General features: G+C 38.5%; 9 protein-coding genes across 9 annotated transcripts; 2 read left to right on the top strand and 7 right to left on the bottom strand. All coding sequences in view use genetic code 12, as the record gives it.

The window, feature by feature from the left end:
- Window positions 1-447: 447 nt before the first annotated feature.
- DEHA2B12474g (DEHA2B12474p) lies at window positions 448-2295 on the bottom strand (the record flags this gene model as incomplete). Its single annotated transcript, XM_457497.1, has 1 exon — window positions 448-2295. One exon carries the CDS (start codon window positions 2293-2295, stop codon window positions 448-450), a length of 1848 nt encoding a protein of 615 aa, XP_457497.2.
- Window positions 2296-3715: 1420 nt separating this feature from the next.
- Window positions 3716-5461, top strand: DEHA2B12452g (DEHA2B12452p; the record flags this gene model as incomplete). Its single annotated transcript, XM_457496.1, has 1 exon — window positions 3716-5461. The coding sequence occupies one exon, from the start codon at window positions 3716-3718 to the stop codon at window positions 5459-5461; it is 1746 nt and encodes a 581-aa protein (XP_457496.2).
- A 437-nt stretch (window positions 5462-5898) lies between these two features.
- On the bottom strand, window positions 5899-8376 carry DEHA2B12430g (DEHA2B12430p; the record flags this gene model as incomplete). The annotated part of the gene is made up of 1 exon (XM_457495.1): window positions 5899-8376. One exon carries the CDS (start codon window positions 8374-8376, stop codon window positions 5899-5901), a length of 2478 nt encoding a protein of 825 aa, XP_457495.2.
- A 1235-nt stretch (window positions 8377-9611) lies between these two features.
- DEHA2B12408g (DEHA2B12408p) lies at window positions 9612-11645 on the top strand (the record flags this gene model as incomplete). Its single annotated transcript, XM_457494.1, has 1 exon — window positions 9612-11645. One exon carries the CDS (start codon window positions 9612-9614, stop codon window positions 11643-11645), a length of 2034 nt encoding a protein of 677 aa, XP_457494.2.
- A 228-nt stretch (window positions 11646-11873) lies between these two features.
- Window positions 11874-13163, bottom strand: DEHA2B12386g (DEHA2B12386p; the record flags this gene model as incomplete). The annotated part of the gene is made up of 1 exon (XM_457493.2): window positions 11874-13163. The coding sequence occupies one exon, from the start codon at window positions 13161-13163 to the stop codon at window positions 11874-11876; it is 1290 nt and encodes a 429-aa protein (XP_457493.2).
- Window positions 13164-14282: 1119 nt separating this feature from the next.
- Window positions 14283-18011, bottom strand: DEHA2B12364g (DEHA2B12364p; the record flags this gene model as incomplete). The annotated part of the gene is made up of 1 exon (XM_457492.1): window positions 14283-18011. The coding sequence occupies one exon, from the start codon at window positions 18009-18011 to the stop codon at window positions 14283-14285; it is 3729 nt and encodes a 1242-aa protein (XP_457492.2).
- A 245-nt stretch (window positions 18012-18256) lies between these two features.
- On the bottom strand, window positions 18257-19024 carry DEHA2B12342g (DEHA2B12342p; the record flags this gene model as incomplete). The annotated part of the gene is made up of 1 exon (XM_457491.1): window positions 18257-19024. The coding sequence occupies one exon, from the start codon at window positions 19022-19024 to the stop codon at window positions 18257-18259; it is 768 nt and encodes a 255-aa protein (XP_457491.1).
- Window positions 19025-19195: 171 nt separating this feature from the next.
- On the bottom strand, window positions 19196-20110 carry DEHA2B12320g (DEHA2B12320p; the record flags this gene model as incomplete). Its single annotated transcript, XM_457490.1, has 1 exon — window positions 19196-20110. One exon carries the CDS (start codon window positions 20108-20110, stop codon window positions 19196-19198), a length of 915 nt encoding a protein of 304 aa, XP_457490.1.
- A 254-nt stretch (window positions 20111-20364) lies between these two features.
- Window positions 20365-21069, bottom strand: DEHA2B12298g (DEHA2B12298p; the record flags this gene model as incomplete). The annotated part of the gene is made up of 1 exon (XM_457489.1): window positions 20365-21069. The coding sequence occupies one exon, from the start codon at window positions 21067-21069 to the stop codon at window positions 20365-20367; it is 705 nt and encodes a 234-aa protein (XP_457489.1).
- Between the last annotated feature and the right edge of the window lie 162 nt (window positions 21070-21231).

Here is a 21231-nt window from a genome sequence, read left to right as displayed (position 1 = left end):
AAATGATTCTGGAGGAGTAAATTTATGATTATTAGTACCGTGTATATTTTTGTATGCCTTTGTAGAATGAGGTTAAGCCAGTTACCCGGTTATGAGATTCATGGAAATAAAAAAAAAATTGTCAAAAAATCTTCCACAAATATAATGTTTTCTTTTTATGTGAACTTTTGAATAACTCTTGTGTCAATAAGTTTAGCGTTAACATTATATTCACTTTAGTGAATGAGCTAACAGATATGAGGTGTATGTTTAAAATTTCTAGATGAAAACATCCAGCTCTAAAACCATTGCTATTCGAGGTTGCCGCTAATTTTCAATTAGGACAGGCTGACCCATGAAATAGTGATGACCTGAAGTCTGGGACATATAAATATGGTATTGAAATAAATACTGAAATAATGTACATATAGAGCTGTAGTTTGATATATGAATGAATGGGAGTAAATTTCAATTAAGGTAATTCTCACCAATCCTACCTCTTCTTAGTCTTTCTCTCCTCATAAATTCATCAAAAGTATTGAGCACATCATCGTTTATAATCCTCTTGATTAATCTGCGACCTTCACTTTGATTTAAATCGATTAATTTGGCCCATTCAAGATTCTTATACATACCAGAATCACGCAAGTCAATGACTAGGTCTTGTCCAATTATCTCTGAATCTGAGTCTGAATTAACAGTCTCAGCATCCGAGAAGTACGATTCCTCCCATAGACATTTATTCACAATTTGGTCTAAAAATCGCTGGGCTGAAGTTTTGGTAAGCCAAATCATTGATGATAGGTTAATGTACTTTAATCTATTTCCATATGGGCCATCCGAACTGCTATGTGCTTTAGCTATTGCGTGAAGAATCTCATTTTCACTTAATTTTGTCAAGTAATTATTATTCATGGACTTCAAATTCAAATCACTCAAGTACACTTTTCCATCGCCTTTATTCATATATGAAAGGTCATGGATTGCTGGCGGCAATGGAGGTAATAAACTATTATATTTGACAATCGGTTTAGAAAATGCAACTGAATATACAGATGAAGCCGAAGAAGTAGGATTTTGCCTTGATTGCTGCAATTGTTGAGATTTGGCGTCATTAATATTCAAGATAGATAACGACGTGAAGGAGTTTTTCTCTTGATTGAAGCCGAATAAAGACTCTTCATTTGATTTATTATTATGATTCATAATTCCATTAATAGTAGCCGCTGTTTCCTTTGGATAATTGTCCATAAGATCGAAGGTTCTGAACTTATACATCATTGATCTACTAATTTCATAATCAGTAGAAAGGGATAAATTTCCAAGGTTTAAGGATATAATGTTAGGGCATAACGAGATTAAATGAAGAATATAGCCAATTGGTAGGTCTTTTGAGGCGGAATAGTTCATTAAAAACTTATTGATTTGAGGATGTGAATTATTCCTTCGATTTCCTAGATTCAAGGTTTGTAAGGGGGGGTGTGCTCTATTCTTATTTCGAGAACTATTGAGCTTTTGGCGCTTTTTGGGCTTGAAATAGCTAAGTGTCTTGGAGAGTCGCAACATCTTCATTGAATTTGTTGTTTTGGACGATTTTGACAGCGTCTGAGAATTAGAGTTAACCTTTGTCAAGTTCAAATACGGCTGGATCGAATATAATGGGTTATTTTTATACTTCCAGTCTCTCCAGCCAGCTAGAATCCTGGAAACTGAATTTAAGGTATCACTATCACCATGTGATGTACTGGTGTGGGTTTGTTCCAACTCCCTGTTCTCATCTTCATAGTCATCGGGCTCTCCGTGCTTGATTTGCGACAAATCAACCGATTTGATGTATTGCCCCACTTCGGGATTCACTCTTAGATAAGTAATGAACTGTGCAAAACGGTATGTCGAGGTAAAAGATAAGTCCTCATATAGAAAAGGCTTTGAAACCTGGTAGAACTGTTTACAAACCAACATACAATTTATGTAAGCCTCTTCTGAATCAACTAATTCAAAAATATACTCCAATACTTCGCTTGGCAAACTTTTCACACCGATAGGGGTCTGTTTTGCATTGGCAGTGGATCCTATACGTAACGACAAGATCGAAGTCCTTTTGCTCACATCACTTAGCAAAGATTTATATTTCATCTTGATCTTTGATGTGGTAGTGTGTTTGCCTCCCAAATTCATCGATGTAAGTGCCCGAAGATCATGTTCCTTAATGGGGACCAATGTATGCGTTTTATAGTCATACCTGGCATTGGGAGTTAGTAACGATCTGTAGGGTGGTAAATACGAATGAAAATCAATCGATTCAGTCTTAATCATTAATCAATTGAACCCTAGATGAATACTCTTTCAAACTTTTCCTTTAAAAGGGCTATCTGGTTTTTTTTATCGCTATACACCAGATTGCTCGAAATCCTACACATAAGTCATAGATAGTCCGCATTGGCCTACTATCATCACTAATGTGCTATATCGCTTATATAATGGACCAAAACAACCCAATGGGCCACACGACGCCTCGGCCACCCATATCGGATGGAACCTGAACGTCCCACCCACCAGCTTTTGGCCCACCGCCCGCATCAGACCAAAACACTAGGAATTATTCTACATCCCCTAAATGATCCAAATCATACACCCCCATTTTAGAATAAATCCGGCATCTATATCTAGGCTATATTTTCTTGACATGTTGATGCCTATCAGTATGCTTAGTCACGTCCTCGAGATATCTAATTTTACTTTACGCTTCTCGTGTGCCCAGATTACCCTCTCCCAATTGTTGACGTCATCTGGGGGTACAAAATATACGGTTGGTAAATATTAAGCAGTGGTAATAGTGGGGAATCACGTGCGCGATACCCCATACCAAGAGAGAGATGCTCCATGCACCCCTAAACCTAGATTCACATTGCCACGTATGGGAGATAAAAGTCCGCCTTTAGTCCTGCACGTATCCCCAAAGGGGACAACATGCTGTGGAATATACTATAGCCGTCCACGTAATAGCGTTACACAAACCACATTTGCGAAGATATTCTACGCTCTGTATACGAGATGAAGTTACATAAGCTATTATTCAACCTTCCGTATATGAGACAAGACGCTTTGTGACTAAATAACTAGGCTACGAAGATGCGGTACAATAAGCTGAACCCCCAGTAAGCGTACGCCAGAATGAAACGAATGGTCAAACTTTATAATTTGGTTTAAAGTATATAGTTATATTGAAATAGAACTGTGCATATAAAGTCTATATATATTAAGCTTTACAGTTGTATCACCCTGCAGAAATTTTAATTCTTAAATTAAGTTTAAATTAGTTCGAGTTTCCCCTGTAAAAATAATCGGGTGGCACTTTCACGAACATTGGACAAAAATACGTGGTACAGTTAATTGACACACTGACAAAATCACTACAAGTTCAAAGTAATTACAGTGGAATAAGATTCTTCAGGACTAAGTTTAGTTGTGGAGAGTTAAAAAAAGGTAAGAGTATATACGAACTTTCATCTATTGTTCTTTTGGAATTGAGATCCAAGTGAACGTTTGGTTATTATCCATATATAATTACAGACCAGCTTTAGGGGACACATCTGTGGGTCTAGTTGTTGTGTGAGTGGCGCAAGTGACAAGCATACCTGGCTAATATAGCGTTGCCAAACAATAAAATAGCGTTGCCAAACAATAAAAGAGCCCATATTCTCTTAATATTTAGTCTAGTACACCATAGTCCAAAATGTCAAGCTCTTCTACACCTGGGTCAACTAAGATTAGTCCATCGTACTATGGGTACGTGGGGTCAACCAAAGATGCGTTGACGATAATTCAGGCCATATTGGATAAGCAATTGGAGTTAGTACATCGAAGACCACACGAACGGGAGCGAACGTCATTGATCAAGTCTGGGAACGTGTTTGTGTTTATTGAAGAACACTCGGGCATCAAGAGATGGACAGATGGCATTGCATGGTCACCATCAAGAATTTTGGGACGCTTCCTTATTTACCGTGAGTTGGATAAACATTCCCTTGGGGAAAAGGATGACAAGAAAAAAAAGAGACGTAAAGTTAGCGTAACTCAATTAGAAGATAGCTCATCCGACGGTTCAAATCATTTAGACTCTAACCCAACGGGACCGATGAATTCGTTGGGTGCCGAATTGGTTGATGGCGATTACAACAAACACCTTGTCGGGTCATTGGTTACGTCGTATGTATTTAAGGACCAGGGCTTAATCAAAAAAACATTGTCTCTAACTACGCTGTCCAAGGAACTAAACATTTGCGATAAGGATGAGAAACAAACGATTCATTTGATAAGTTACTATAACGTTGACGATGTGTTAAATGGAAAGTTGCAAAGACCTTCAGATACTAATTTGAAAAATTTGAATATTACTAATAATTTGTGGAATGCAGTTAAGGAATCACTGTTGGGTGGGAAAATCCCTATTGAAGATGAGGCGTACTATTTCTTAGATAAAAATTATCAATTGCAAAACATGTCATTATTGCAACAGCCACCTTTACCACCTCCACCTCAACTTCAGCCTAGAGCTCAAAGTCAACTGCACCAGCAGCTTATTCCACCCAAGTATAACACCTCTACTAGCGGTGCTAATAGTAATCCGTTGCATATGTTACCAGTTCCTTTACAACCACATCCACCAGGGCACCCTCAACGCCATCAGCACCAACCACATCAGCACCAACCACACCAGCATCACCAACCACACCAGCACCAGCAATCTCATCCACCCTTCCTGACAAGTAAGGATGATTATCATTACTCTTCGAGTTTGCCGCCTTCAAATGACTTCTCGTTCGTGAATCCATTCACCTCCGGAAATACGTCCAATACTTCCAATTTTCAAAGCAATTCAAATTCGGCATCGATTCCACCCTCACAATCTCAGCCTTCAGCTAATGGACCTCCAACTAACAATTCGGGGCCTTCAGGGTATAACAATTACATGTTGCCCCAACTGCAATATTCCAATTTTCAACATCAAGTAGCTGACAATTATCAATCAAATTATCCTTCAAATTACTCGATGTATCCTCATTACCTGCAACACCAACAGCCGCAACCGCAATATTTACAGCAACAAACTCCCCAATATCGTAATTCGATTGGAGGCGAATATCCGTTAAGCTCCAACTTTAACGGATACTCACCAGCCGGTAATATGTATCCATTGAGAAGACAACAGAAGAGTAATAGCACAACCACAAGTAATAGTGTATATAACCCTGGATCTTTCAATATATCAAGTGGCACAAATTCAGTCAGCAGTAATAGTAATGGATGGTTTACCACAAATGCATCAAATCCTAATTCAAACTATGTTCCAGCGCTGCAAAATCTGTTGAGTCAAGATTTAGCTGATCACCCAATGAATATCCAAACTAATCCCCCAGCACATAATACTGATAATTCTAATCAGCTGTTTTTAACTGGCTCAAACTTTACTTCTAACTAAAATCCACAACTAACTTGATGCTATTTTGGCCATTAAGATAATCGCTTTTTTCACTTCAATCAATAGGTTAATCTCTATGAGAGGTTCTATAATGAATTATTATTATTAAGTTACATCGGTTGAATTCTCTTTATTAGCTGGTCTATATTTTTTGTAACTTTATTCGGTGAGTTTTGCAACTTTTATAGAATAGTACTATTTATTGCTATTACTATAATCATAATAGGATAGCTTAATTAAGCAAATATTGTCTATTAATAAGTAACATCTAATTTTATGCTTTAATCCTGAAATTTAAGTTCGCAATTTCCTTTTTATGCACATATACGTAGTGACTTCGAAGCCTTTTTACCTAATACTTTACTTGACTGTTGGTTAATAATGTTGAATTTATTTATATTCAATAAACAAAGTATATAATAAGCACTCCAAAGAGGTTAATCTTCTTCATCGCTATAGTCTGGACGAGGGTTTTTCTTCCATTCTAACAAAGGTGCCAATACTTCAACATCAGTTGATTTATGTTGAATGAATGAATGCTCAATTAACTCATCTGTCAGTGCCCTATATCTAACATCTACACATAAGCAAATAGATAAAAACTTCTTAATCGAATTGGATAATAATTCGGGCTTCTTTAATTTTGGTGTACCGTTTGTTGCAATTAAATATAAAGCTTTTAATGGTTCTTCATTCAAGTATGGAGGTTCACCTTCAATCATTTCAATGGTCATAATACCCAATGACCAAACATCAACCTTGGCATCGTATTCTTTCTGTTTGACCACTTCAGGGGCCATCCAGTATGGAGTACCAACCATTGTCGCTCTTTTATTCCTTTGATCAGTTAACTTGGCGCAGAATCCGAAATCAGTTATTTTAACATTACCCTTCGCATCCAACAAAACGTTATCGGATTTTATATCTCTATGAATGATATGCTTTTTATGTAAATGTTGTAAACCTTTTAATGTTTCGAAACATATCGTGGCAATTTGCTTTTCTGATAATTTGAACTCATTGTTTTCAATAATTTCTGTCAAGGAGCCACCTTCCATATATTCCATGATAACCCACAAATCGGATGAACCTCTTAAATATGAATCTAAGAAGTTCACAATGTTCTTATGTTGTGAGTCTTTCATGACCAATATTTCATTAATAATCAATTCTTTTCTTGGTTGAACATTCATATCCATTTGTTTAATAGCAACCTTGTTACCTGTGCTTTTAGTTTCTGCTAAATAAACTGCGCCTGATGCACCTTGTCCTGCTTTTTCAATTATCTTGAATAATGGAGTTGGGTCATTATTATTAACAACAGATTTTAATTTAGCAATAATTTGCATCTCATTTAACTTTTCACGTTCCTTCTTGATCTGTTTTGCAGTCTTGATTTTACCTTGCCCCATTTGTGGAGAAGCGACCTTTTTGACCTGCAGTTGTGGTTGGTCCGGTTGCTGTTGAGGTTTTTGAGGACGAGGTTGAAGTGGTTTGATTGGAGTCTCTTCAGGCTTCTGTGGAGAGGTAATATCCTTTGGGCCAGCATTTTTAGGGGATTGTTGTTCTTGATGAGACAGTTGCGATTGTTGCTGCAGGTATTGTGATTGTTTTGACGTTAATCCAAATGGCTTGATATAACTTGGACCCGCTGCTGGCGCGCTCGAAGGAGGAGATGGATATTTATTGAGACCAGTAGATGGAGTTTGAATTTTTAAATCCTTCTGCTTTGGCAAATAAGGGGGTAATTGCTTTGGAATTGAATTTGAAGAACCTGATATACCTAGACCGGCAGGTAAGTTAGGAGCACTATTGTTTTTATCAGGATTGAGGTTGAGCTTATTTGAAGTTGGAGGAGGTGGCGCTCTTCTGATAGGTATTAAGTCATTTTGCGAATCCCTCTTTGTATCAGCCTTTTCAGAATTCTGCAATAAATTGTTTAATGGGGATACATTACTTTGCGGCTTTTGTTGAGTTAAATGATACGGAACTGGAGGCTTCGGAGCTGCTCTACTGGGTTTGAATTGCGCCGGTTGTTGCGGTTGAGCTGATTGTAATTGTTTGGAAGGATGCTTAGTCCATTCTTGTAAACTACTTGAGCTATCATTTTTATTGCTATTATTATTGATCGAAGGCAGATTAATTGGAGTCAGACCAGGCGAGCCCCCGTTAATATCGGAATAAAATTCAAGTACTTCAATAACTGCTACTGGATTTTTCTTCCAGTCCTCGTTCGTGATCTTCGAATGTTGCAACAAATTTTTCCAGGTGTCTGGTAAACCAGTGAAATTACCACTCGCTGGATCAAAACCAACATGAACTTTATGTGTGAAGTTTATTGGGTTCGAGACTCCCGTATTACCATTGATTATGGCCGAGTTGGCAGAATTCTCATTTCCAATGTTGATCAACGGACACTTAGTGGTAAACGCGTCTAACCAGTCCAAATAGTCATTGTTAGATTTTATAGAAATCAACATCGATTTCCCACTGTTTTTAGGCACAATCTCAAATGTCTGCGACGCCTTAGTATACCCCGAGTTGGGCTTTAAGTTTATACTGCTGATCAAGTTCAACGGAAACGACAAATCAGGACTGTTCGAATTGACCAGGTTGGAGTCCGGTACATTGAACGAATGCAAATTGGTTGGCTCATTCTTGTAGAAATTTAACGTCTTATCGTTTATAATCATGAATCGCTTATTCCACCGGAAAGACGTGAAAATCCCATCGTCCTTAATATGTACCCATCCCGATTGTCTCTTATTAGAGTTTATATTCAACTTGATCGACTGTTTATCATTACTGGAACTGCTAGCAGAGCTACTGCTGTTGCTCCTGAACGTATTAGACGTGGACGGTGGTGGAGGCGCCTTTCTATGATGCTTTATGTCTGATGTATAAATGCTCGTCATTGATCTCAGTTTTTTGGCTTTACCGTTTGATAGAGGTTCGTGAATGATATCCTATAGCTCTATTACCTCTATATTTGTCAAATGCTCACTTACTAGGAATCTAATGGTATATGACCTTGCTTCGTGAATGATTCTCTTACACCTACGAAACAAATTTCCTTTGAGGTGGAAGAATTTCGTCATTTTGTGTAATTTCACTCCATAGAAAATATCGTAGTCGATTTGCTTCAAAAATCCTCCTATGATTACGCGTTTTTGTGTATTTCATGTTAAGAACAATGTGGAGGCTAGAATTAGGGGGTTTAGACGTCGGAAAAAAGTAGTATATGTCTCACATGAAAGCTGTAGATCCACGAGACGTCGAGACGCTAACCAAAGCAATGTACGGGTCTTTTTTTTTGCGGTTTGAGGAACTGGGTTGTGCATTTTGGCCGGGCGGCTAATTGAATCAAGCGAATGGGTTTGGAATAGATTGCGTTGTGGATGAAAGTTGATGGACTAAAAGGAACCACGGTAGCAAATGGTGGGATCAGCAGATAACGGTGGCACTGAAGTCCAGAATAGGCGGATTGTACCTTAATCGGATACATCACAATAAGGGTAGACTAGCTCGTATTTGTTTGACGACGCAACTAGGAGAATACGTACGACTGTTGGTTTCGGAGGCGAGACATTCTCTAATGCATGCTAACTAAGGATACTAGCCACATATGCCGCTAAAACGCCATATTGGTCCTAGCGGCAGAAGAAAGTAGTGAAATGGGCGGCTGCAACATCAATGAATTATATACAGGTCAAAATATTCAAAATATCCCCCAAATTTCGTGTCTATATAGGCTTCAGGGGTATCCGGAGTAAGATTGGGTGGGAGTTTAGAAGTTGTGGCCCACCTAATGTACGATCTGGGGATGGCCTCTCACTGTCTGTGTGCGCCGAAATGATGTTCGCAGTTGTACGGATGAACGACTTAATTGTCGACCTGGGAGACCCATCGCACGATGAGAAGTGACGTGGAGCATTGATACCTCTGTATGCGAAGGTAGCAATAACAATATCGACGCTAAAATCGTATCACAACAACCGTATAGTCGGTGGTGATGGTGCTTGTTATGATTGTCCGAATTAGGAATATGCCACTTTCACGTGACCTATTCCAGATTGTACAGAATGGACCAGGAAGTTGTATTTCTAAGCTTTCACTGCTCGAGAGAGGTACGGTCTGATAAACAACGGTGATGCCACTTTTTGGACATTCAAAACGCAAGAAAGCATCCTCATCGCCACCGTTATCTAGTGCTTCAGAGCTGCTCGGTGTAGATCTTTCGAATGTATCGTTGTCGTCTGGGCAAGTATCTGCAGCAGGAAAGCCCAAGAATAAGCTCAAGAGCTTTCTAAAGCCCAAGAATTCATCGACTGACAAAATTGGACAGGAAAAAGTTAGACTAGATGAAAATTCAACGGGAGAGGAAATACGGAAGCAACGACTTAATCAGAGAACCAGTACCATCGTAGAAGCTGATGTGGACGAAGCAAATCGCAATGCAGATAGTGGTTTTGATTCAGAGTATGATTCTAGTGGGCTGAATGATTTTGATTCTGATTCTGATTCGGATGATAGTGATAGTGATTATGAAGAGGAACATATGCATGCCATTAAGATTAGAGGAAAGAGTCTTTCTATCCAGAGCAATTTCGTATCGCAATTATCGAGTATAATGGGCTACTGTGGGATAACATCAACGGCGACTAATCCAGAGACATTAGCAGCACTTGCTAACGAAGAGCTGAAAAGAACGTATTCGTTGCTTGACCAAAATATGAAAATACATCGCTTATCGGGGACATCGAACAGAAAGGATCCAAAATTGACTGAATCAGTCATTGGGGATGAACAAGCAGCATTAATTGAAAAATTACAGATAAAACTTGATGACCTGCTAAGTCTGAAAGATTTGGCGTCCGACCTGATTCAACATTTGCGCAAGGGTAAGACTGTTTATGACAGATATGGCGTGGTGAGAGATATAATAGGTAGAGGTGCCTATGGGTTAATTAAAATCATTGATCCTAATGCAACCGACGCAACTCTCAAGTCAACAACAAAGATTGCTCCTGGAAATGTATTTTACGCTGTGAAAGAATTGCAAAGACGTCCTGGGACAGAGGTAAAACAAAAGGAGACTCAAAAACAATTTATTGATAGAGTGATATCTGAATTCATTGTATCATCAACCTTGAACTATAAGCACATAGTGAAGACCGTAGATTTGATGGTCACCTTACCACCGGTCGATTCGAAGAAAGGTGCTACTGAACTTAGTCAATGTATAAAGATCAGTCAGGTTATGGAATGTACAACAGGTGGTGATTTGTTTACATATATGACAACTACTACTGATAAAGGGAACAAACCAATACGAAGCGTATCACTTGATGAAGTAGATTGCTTTATTAAACAAATTTCGAAAGGATTATGGTATATGCACCAACATGGAGTGGCTCATTGCGACCTAAAGCTTGAAAATATTTTAGTAAATTATTTACCACCAGATCCACAAGATCCATTAAGAACTAGAATAGTCTTAAAATTATCCGATTTTGGAAAGGTGAATGTTTTCAAGACTAAATGGGACCAACAGGAACAATTAATTCCTTATGAAAATGGGCCTATTGGTTCAGAATCATATATGGCACCAGAGGAACATCTCGGCAAGTTGCATAAAGCTGGGGGTTATTCGGCGAGAAGTAAAGATAACTGGGCATTAGGTATTGTAATACTAGTATTGTTTAATATTAGTAAACAGTATTTTACGCACAATAAATTGGATGGTAATGCTGATAAGCCTGCTGAATATAGTGGGATTTTTAACGAATATAGCTCAGGATACTTATGGCAATGCACGGATATGAAAATGCATCACTTGAAGAAAAACGAGGAAAAGAGATATAGAGATAAGGTATTTGAAGAGTATACGAAAACTAGAATGATAGCGGATTATGATAATACGACAAAAGAATGGCTAATCAAAAGGAAAGGTAGTTTTAGACCTCTCGAAAACTTGTTTGTGATTCCCAAGGATGAAGATGACGAAGGCACTGGATATTTTGAGTGTCAATTAGATGAGGATGAATTACAACTATGTGAGTTACGTAAAATGTTCATATATAAATTATTAGATCCAAATCCTGAATCCAGGATAACCGCGGACGAATTTATAAGAGGTGACTGGATGACATCGGTATACAATTGCTATGATTGCATTAATTAGATAACTGTATATATTGTTTATTAATATTCTGTATGAAAAATAAATATAGACAGGTTGTAAATTACCAGGACATAATAAACAAAAATATGATAAATGAATGAAAATGTTAATATAATTTAATCCATAAGGGATGGAAAATGATCATGATTGGAAATAAAAACGATAAAAAGATCTATTGTACAAAAACGCAACATAAAGTCTATCACGCTAACCGCTCAAGGGATGAGATTAGAAGTCCCCAAACATGGAACCATATGGATCAGAAACACCACTGATACCGTAATCCAAATCTTTATCTTCAGGATACCTATCGAATTGAGAAGTATCACCAATACCCGATGTAATTGGGGGTTCATAAGGGGTCTCTATGTCTCTCGAAAGTAATCTTTCCCAGATAACTTCCTTAAACCATGGGTGGTTCTTTATTCCATCAGAACCATCCTGCAAGTTACCTAGTCTTTGGGACAAATCCTTAACGATCAATTTTTGGAGTAAATCCAAAATATCCGGCGGCAAATAATCAGGATAGGTGATTGTACCATTTAATATATTTTCATAAGTTTTCATTGGGGTTGGGTCGTAAAATGGCGTGTAACCAGTGAGCATTTCAAAGATCAAGATCCCAAACGACCACCAGTCCACCGATTTATTGTAAGGTTTAGTTGCAACCACTTCTGGGGCTATGTAATCGGGGGTTCCGCATAACGTGTATGTGACGTCGCTGACTTCTTTTGCAAACCCAAAGTCAGTCAACTTGATATGCCCATTCTTGTCCAACAAGATGTTTTCGGGCTTCAAGTCACGGTAGATAATATCCAACTCGTGCAAGTATTCGATGGCCAAAAACACTTCGGCGGCGTAGAACTTGGCCACTGGGGTCGGGAACCTCTGGGACTTTCTCAAGAGCGAGAACAACTCGCCCCCTTCTATATAGTCCATGATCATGAACAAATTATGGCAATCTTGGAAAGTGCCCCACATTCTGATGATGAACGGGTGCTGCGCGAGCTTTAACATGCGTCTCTCGTCGTTGGTATGCTCCACTTGCTTCATGTTTACCACCCGTTCCTTCTTCAACGTCTTCATGGCGTAGAAACGTCCGTTATGGATCGACCGTGTCAAGTGCACCCGGCCAAACGACCCTGTACCCAACGTCCGCAAGATCTGGAAGTCATTCAACGTGTACTTGCCTTTGGTCGTTGTATCACGGTCGCCATGTCTCGACGGTTTCTTCGTCAAGTCGGTCTGCGACAGCGTATTCGAGCTTTCTGTAGTCCCCATTCCCCCATTATTATCATCTCTCGTGTCTCCTGGACCTCCTCTGGCTACCAGGCCCATTTCTTCGTCCCCTGTGTTTCCGTCGCTCTGCTTGTCGATGCTCATGCGGTTATCGTCCGTCTGCGACCCCAAAACCGGTTGCACGTATATATTCTGCTGCTGCTGCCTCTTACTCAACTCCTCTAGAGATATATCGTTTAGCGATTTGGTGCTGGTCTCATTATGCTCCATCGACGTCATCTTCTCACAGCTGTCCCAATAATACACTGAGTACCTTTTTATGAACCTGTCTGTTTCTTATTATCAAAAATCCGCCCAAAATTCAGCTAGATCACTTTCTACTTATAAAATGTGTATAATTATCGCTATAATCACCGACAATACGATATTCCTGGCAAAAGAACTGATAATAACTAAATTGACCTTCTTCTGATTACATCACTGCTCTGTTTTTTCCGCTGCGAGCGTTTAAGGACCCGTGTAAATACCAGAATATGCTTAAGTAAATATGGGCACTAATAAATCATATGAACTGCATATATACACCAAAATTTTCTTTTTTTTTTTGCGATTTATACGTCATATAGTGATACGTCACAATAGATACATCACTAATGATGTATCACATTGGCTGTGGTACATAAATTATACATTTAGTTGAGCTTGTACTACATGATTGGGATTGTGGTATGGTTTGATAGACGAAAATGGGTGGAAGTAATATACGGCTGTAGATGTGGTGAGATGGAAGGGTACATGTCAATAGATGCATAAGGAAATCGCGCGGATAATAAGGTGTAGGTATAGTGTAGGGAACAGGGTAGGGAATAGGGTAGGGAATAGGGTAGGGAATAGGGTAGGGAATAGGGTAGGGTAGTGTATAAGATAGGATAGCGTAGGTATATGTATGATAATATATATAGACTAGAGTATACAGTATATGGGGTAATATAGAGGATCTGTAGAGAATATAAAATAGTATATGTATAGAGTATATATAATATACATATAGTGCGCTATATTAGTATATGGGCGCGCCAATGCGACTCAAGATACTAATAGTGTAGTGCAGTGCAAGCGATGCTGGGGATGGCCTAAACACTCGGTGGGTGCGAGCCAACCGACATATGCTTGCGGAACGTTGCGGAAATTTTGGCTGAAAACGTCGATACCGAGGCATATATGGACGTATGCATAATGTTGGGCTCGGGATGAGTCGCATGTGCACAACGAACTGCGAATACTACCTATTAGCTAGATATGTATATGTATGATACTGACCAAATAACAGCGTATCCGTAGATTTGGGTGACACATGACATTGGCGATCGACTAGCGCACTGGCGAATATATAAGCGATCAATGGATCCAATCTTCATCGACCGAGTCGTCGTCATCGTCGTCGTCGTCGTTTTCCATGTCCTCATCATCATTGGCATGGGACTCGATGGGTGCAATCGGCGAAACTTCAGTGAAATCATTGTCGGAGCCATATCCGTAGCCTTCACCGCCTCTGTTCACGTCGGGTCTCGATACTAGCCTGGGTACTGCACTGACCCCGGAACCGGCCCCTGCCGCTGCAAGCACTGCCGCTGTAACAGCATCACTATTGCTAGTGGTTGTTGGCATGGCTCGTTGTTGCGTGGTGTTGCGATCGAGTTGCTGGCTGGTTCTCGACTGTCTGGGCCTAAAGCTAATATGGCCTCCAGACTCTAACGAAAATATCTGGTATCGGGCAGTCTTGATCTTCTCGAGCAAGTCGTTGCTCATGAAATAGTCGAAACGCTGTCCCGTGTATCCCTTCTCTAAGTTGTTTCTATTGCTCTTTTCGTAGTTGCCTAATTGTCCGATAAGATTATCGAGGACCTCGAGGAACCCATACTGCTTTAAGATTTTTGCTCTTTCGGTAGGCGTCGTGATTTTCTCGTCCGACTCCCCCACTGTGAGGTTGCTCGTGGCATCACTATGGTTATTGGGGTTGGAGCTGATTTCGTTGTCGTCACTCATCTCCTTCTTCTCGTTGTCTGAATCGTCCGAATTGTCGATATCAATTCGGTCATTTGCCGAGCTGGTTCTTCTGTTGGGCGAACTTTCCACCGTGTCATAGATTCGGTAGTTATCACCACTACTTCTTCTGGTGTCATTGTCAGCTCCGGGGAACGTGTACTCAAACACGTCGTTTTTCCATGTTAGGTTAATTATGATCCACACGATGCTTAGCTTGATTGAATTTAAATTATTATTGATATTAATCTTCGAATTCAAATCCAACTGGCTTTCAAACTCCTCCGTCACAGTGAGGTTTAGAAACCGTTTCCACACTTTCAAAAGCGATTCCTTTGGAAGCAATCTTTCTCTAAACTGTTCTATATTTGTAAACTTATGGTCTTCGATATAGTTAATGGCCAAAACTAATGACACATAGTCATTATTATCCATCAATGACAACAAGAACGAATCATCACGAAACAATTCTTTGTTTAAATTCACTCTCTCGTGGTTCCGTTCAAAATTTTCAAAATTTGTTATATTCGCAATAACAAAATCCGCCCAACTCATTGGGAGCTTATCCTCTTTCTTGACATCATCATCCAACTTATTGTCATAAGCATCGATTAAATATTGACTGAAATATGGTGACCCTGCTGTCAAATTTCTTAGAATATCAAACGCAACAATCTTTTGTTGCAACCTCAAGCCCTTGATTTCTTCGCTTTCACCACCAACATCATGGCCGTGTATATTATCAGATTTTGCTACCCCATAAACTATTTTATCGAATAATATCGATATTGGGAAATATTCAATTAGCTCCTTTTTGTTTTCTTGATTCTCATTGTACATGTAATTTTTCAATATTTGCAAAATACTTAATTGGATTGTATTTTTCTGGAACATTTCTTCATCGTTGGTCTTTCCTGTAGAGGTCTTATAGTTCGCAACTAAGGAGTTTTTATAAATGACCGATAAGTTCTTTAAAAATCCTTCATCATTAACTATATTATACCGAAATGAACTAAAATCAAGAACAAAGTTTGCAATTGTCCCTAAAGTAATAGATTTATTGAGCATCTGTGACTTGTTAAGCTGCCTTCCAGTATAATCTTCGGAATTGAAATTACAGAAAAACTGAATAAGCTTACTAGAAATTTCATTTCCCTTAAGGATTTGCAAAATATTGCTTATAAAACCACCACTTGATGAGTTTCGATCTCTGGCATATCTTGATCTAGCAATATCAACTGAATTTTCGATATCAATCTCACTAACAATCGAGTTGCAATCAACGAAGAATGTCCTTAATAAAGCCACAGACCTAGAGAGTGACCTAATCAAATAAAGAACATTAGTATAAGCCGGATCATTAACTAAGGTGATCATAATACCCAAATTCTTACTCAACCATGCGATATCTTGCCCCGAAACTTTCTTCGTGTTGTCCTTAGGATATAATATTCTATGTACTAGTTGAACTTGTATTAACACGAATCTATAATCATCGATTAATTCAAACACCATTTGTGAAAATGTATGTTGATGTTTTGACTTAGTATCTGAAAGCTTGTAGTTGACAACTCTTTCACGATATTCTTCTTTCTTGCTTGTGAATACACTCAATAATAGAAGTAAATCAGTAAGGCTGTTCAAGTTTGTTTCTTGAAGACTATTCATCATTACCGTAAAATCGACTAATTTAGTACAATTTTGTGAGTTGTGTTTCAATAATTTGAAGTACTTTATTTTCTGACTCGACTTGAATTGTAATTCTAAACTCTTCATTATCTTGTAATCTACGTTGTTTTTTCTTAATTCATCACTGATAGAAGGATACTGCGAGCTTAGATTGGTCAATATTTTAGTTGGTGATAATAAGAATATGGGTAATGTTGTAGGTTTGACAAATTTATTATCATCTAAGCTTAATAATTCTATTAATTTTGGAGTAACCTTCTTAAAGTTGCTGAAGATTAATTCATCTCTCGTATCACTATCATCTTGATTCGAAAATTGCTTTAAATTATTCAAATGAAGATATACCAAATTCAATGCAGCTAAATTCAATGCCTTATTTTCATACTTGATTAACAATAACATGGTAAGGTAGATATCCGACAGCAATAACGCATTCTCGGGACTTTCTTTGCCAACATCCAGTGATGGGTTTATGAAAATACCATATTTATTATCATTCAGAAAACTGAAAATCTGAGCAGTACAAGTTATCAAATCGGTCAATAACAATAAATTCACCTTGGTTCTAAAAATATATGGGTTTAACTCAAGATTGGGTAAATTGGGGTCTTCAAACGCCAACCTGCTGACTATTTCTGGGGTAAATTCAATTGCTGGGAAATTTGACAGATTCAATGTTTTACACTCTTTTGATAACCTTTTCAAAAGGGTGGATAATAGAGTAACTAATGGCTCGTGTATACTTGCGTTAGAGCTAGCATTATTAAGTAATACTGGGACTAATTTCAACAGTTTCGTTAATATTAATTCAGAAATGTCTGATGAATCGTAAGTAATTATAAGTAACGAAGTAATGAATCTCCAAAGTTTATTCGTACCATCGTTTTGAAACAAAGTTCCATAGTTCTTATTGTTGAAAAGAGCAACAAATATATCCAAGCAGTATTCAACCATTATTTCAAGCGTATGGACCAAATTATCGTCCAATGTACGTCCATATATCAACGGGGAAAACTTTTCAATAAAGTATGACACGAACGAAATCATTGGCTGAATCAATCCTTCGAATTCATTCAAGCTGGTGGAAATATCTCGGTTGTTATTCGAACTGACTTCTGTGATAAAGGAGGACAATATCTTCACCACAACTATTTTATGTTCTAAATCATTTAAGAATTCGTCGACATTATTGGAAAAGAAGTAATTTGGATCCGAAACCGCCGTGTTAATAACAGTACTAAATTCATGTACTAATTTCTCCATGAATTTAGTATCCCCGATCAATTTGTATTTCAAATCATTATTTCCTATAAGTGTAACCCTTAAATCGGCATAATTATCAAAGGATGCTTCGCAAGCCTCGGAATTGGCCCTTGGCTTTAGTTCGAGAGGCATATTGTAAGGTTAAACTACTAATTGGCTAGTCGTATTGCTCTCTAGTATTAGTCTAATCAGACTGTATTTCATTATGACGTTTTGTGCGTGAGGGCTCCACAAAGATAAGCCGATTGTTCTAATTCTATATGATGAAATAGAATTCATGGCCTAACATCTACATTAAGAGCTAACCTAGTAAATAGTAAGCTGATTACCAATGAAACTGTAAGAATGAATATACTGTGCTATAAACTGTCTCTATATTAAATCTTGCTACGCCAAAACTTTTGTGCTTCAGCTGCAGGCTTCCCTTTCTTGATGTCTTCACTTACTTTAGTATCGGCATCGACTCTCTTGGGAATATAATCCAAGACCGATTCAATGTCTAATTGTCCTTCTTTTCCTTCATGTTCCGAAACAGGTAACCTAACCACGCCATTTTTATCGGCAATCATAATGTCTCCAGGGTTGACTTTGAGGTTTTCATTGGAATCGATTCCAGCAACAGTTATATCCAAGGGCACATTAATTCCCACGACCTTCACCACAGGTCCAGGAGCAGTACTGCCCACTCCGTAAGACCAGACGGGATAACCAAGGTCGTTGTGCTCATCTAAATCTCTAATCCTGCCTAAAATAATCGACCCATTGGCACTCCTATATTGGGCCCTAGTAGACATAAGACCACCATAAAGAGCATTGTTAACAGTCACATATGGGGCATTTGTTGTTTGACAAGATGGGGGTAAACCAATTACCAAAATGCTATTTTCGGGAATATTATCGATGTACGATTCTTTGATTGCGGGTCTGGGATCAGACTTAGGGGCATATAAAACAGTATAGGCAGGTCCAACAGATGTCTTGGTTTGTTCAGTAACGGTTGCTGGTGAACGAATTTGTAAATTAGGAATGTAACCCCCGTTACTGATTCCATGTTGGACCAAGGAATCAGAAACATCGCAAGGAGTAAACTTGGATAAGACCGATATTATCTCTTTGGATGAAAACTTTTTAGATACAGCAGCCATTATTAGCTATGAAATTGGTTGGAATCGATTAATTGATATACGTACAGAAGAAAGGATGGAGTGAAAAGAAAATTCCAGATCGATTGTTCTTTGACCCCAGAGTCTGTGGATCCGTCAAACCGAGCACGCAAAGTATTTACAAGACTATACACGAATATGTATTTAGGGGCATCAACGCTTATTAGTATCGATATTTTCAGGTTCATCGTCCATACCCAATCTGCCCTTCAATTCATTTAATCTGTTTTGATCAACAGTTTCGGCTAATTCGTCATTTTCATTAAAATCCATCATGGACTTATTTGGGGCCTCTTTTGGAGCGATCTCATCGTCTTTTGTATGCTCTTCAAGAGATTGGGTCGTAGTAGCAACCTTAAATCTGGAACCTAGATCTTCCAAAAATCCAGGGCGTAATTGATAGTCCAAGGTAATCCCATCTTTGGACACTCTTGGATCTCTGAGGTCGTTTAAGATAGCACCCATAGTACGGGGATGAATCATGGTTCTGATGACATCTTTATTTTCACCACGATGAGACGCAGAAGCAGGCCCGTGAGGATCCATTTGTGTTTCTACTTCTTTTTGACCCTTTTCATATAATGCTTTACGATTTCTTAACTGGGTTAATGCCGAAAAGTTTGGGTTTATCTGGGAAGCAGATCTAGAGGAGTGAATGTTTTTACCCAAGTTAGTAACGGAATTAATGAAGTTTTGGTCATACGAACCAACATGAGGGTCAAATCCGTCCTTTCCTTCTGGCATTTGAGGTGTTTGATTCTGTTGCTGAGCCGGAACCTGCGATTTGGCCTGCTGTGAATTTTTAAGTTTTTTATTCAAAAGCTTAGGATCAAACTCGTTATTCGAATTCAATATATGCATTTGATCCCCTTGGTTAAGACTTTCATCTGGAGTGGATTTCTCTTGCTGTGCTTTAAGTTCCTTTTGAATAGCATTCTGCTCGTACTTTTCTTTTAAAAATTCTGATGGCAATTGGTTAACATTGGATGACCGATTAATATTTGGGTTTGCATTCTTCGATATCGTATTTGCGAGTTTCCTCGACGGCTTAGAGGCTTTATTTCCCATCTTTATGACCGTTTACTTTGTAGATTATAACAGTATAATATAAAATATTTTTTTATAATTGATCTAAAGTGCGCAAACTAATATTGATGGATTAATGATTCAAAAACGGTTTATTGTACAATACATACAGATATATATATATATGAAAATGAATATGGATTGAAGAGATAAAGGTGAAATCAAAACAAATGCAAAAACTTGGACCTTGGAGGTGTTTCTATGACTTTAGAGGGTGCAAAATGCAACCGGGGGCCTTAATGGTGCTTATCTTTCTTTTCTTTCTTACTCTTCTTCTCCTTCTTCTCTTTCTTTTCCTTCTTCTCTTTCTTCTCCTTCTTGTCCTTCTTATCACTCTTTGACTTTTCTTCTATCTTGGCCTTCTTGACTATTTTCCCATCATCTTCGCTATCGGTATCACTGGCGTTCACATCACCTCCTTGAGGCTTGGCTTCGTCAAAATCTTCAGCTCCGTAGCCAGTAGGGAAATGTCTCATCCTCAAGTTCTTGATCTCCTTAATGTTCTTTCTTGGCTTGACAACCTCGTCCATCGCAATAGACGGAATATCCACCGATTCACGTATGTTGTAAAAACGGCTGATATCTTGACCCACTATCTTGAAGTTCTTCTTGTTTTCGTTCGTGAGCACCGCATACTTCGAGCTTTCCGTGTCGGTACCTAACAACTCTTCGTTGACCTGAAAATTTTTCTGATTCAAATTGAAACGGGATGGTCCGTTAGAAATAGACGTAGCGGTGAATGAGACTGGCAAAGTCTTCAAATTCTTCAATGGAAACCCTTTTGGTGTCTTAATCAACCAGATTTCTTTATCATTCTGTATTTTTACACTTGATGCTGGTTTTGATTTATGGAAATGTTTTGGGGGTTGGAACTCAATTTCTCCATCTGACTCTGATCCCGAATCATCCACGTATTCATTGGACTTGTGTGCTGCTGCCATTTTCCTTCTCTACAATTAACCTGGCGTATATGATGGGTCTGCTCTACTACTATTCATTTCCTATCAAACCGCTAGCGATGATATTGAAATTTTTTTTTGGTGATCATCATCACGTGAACGTTCCACTTCATTAAACAATAGGATGGCTGTTTCTATTATCTA

Source organism: Debaryomyces hansenii (genome assembly GCF_000006445.2).
Source record: "Debaryomyces hansenii CBS767 chromosome B complete sequence".
Lineage (NCBI taxonomy): Eukaryota > Fungi > Ascomycota > Pichiomycetes > Serinales > Debaryomycetaceae > Debaryomyces > Debaryomyces hansenii.
The sequence above is the reverse complement of the archived record's forward strand: the minus strand, read 5'-3'. Positions and strand labels throughout refer to the sequence as shown.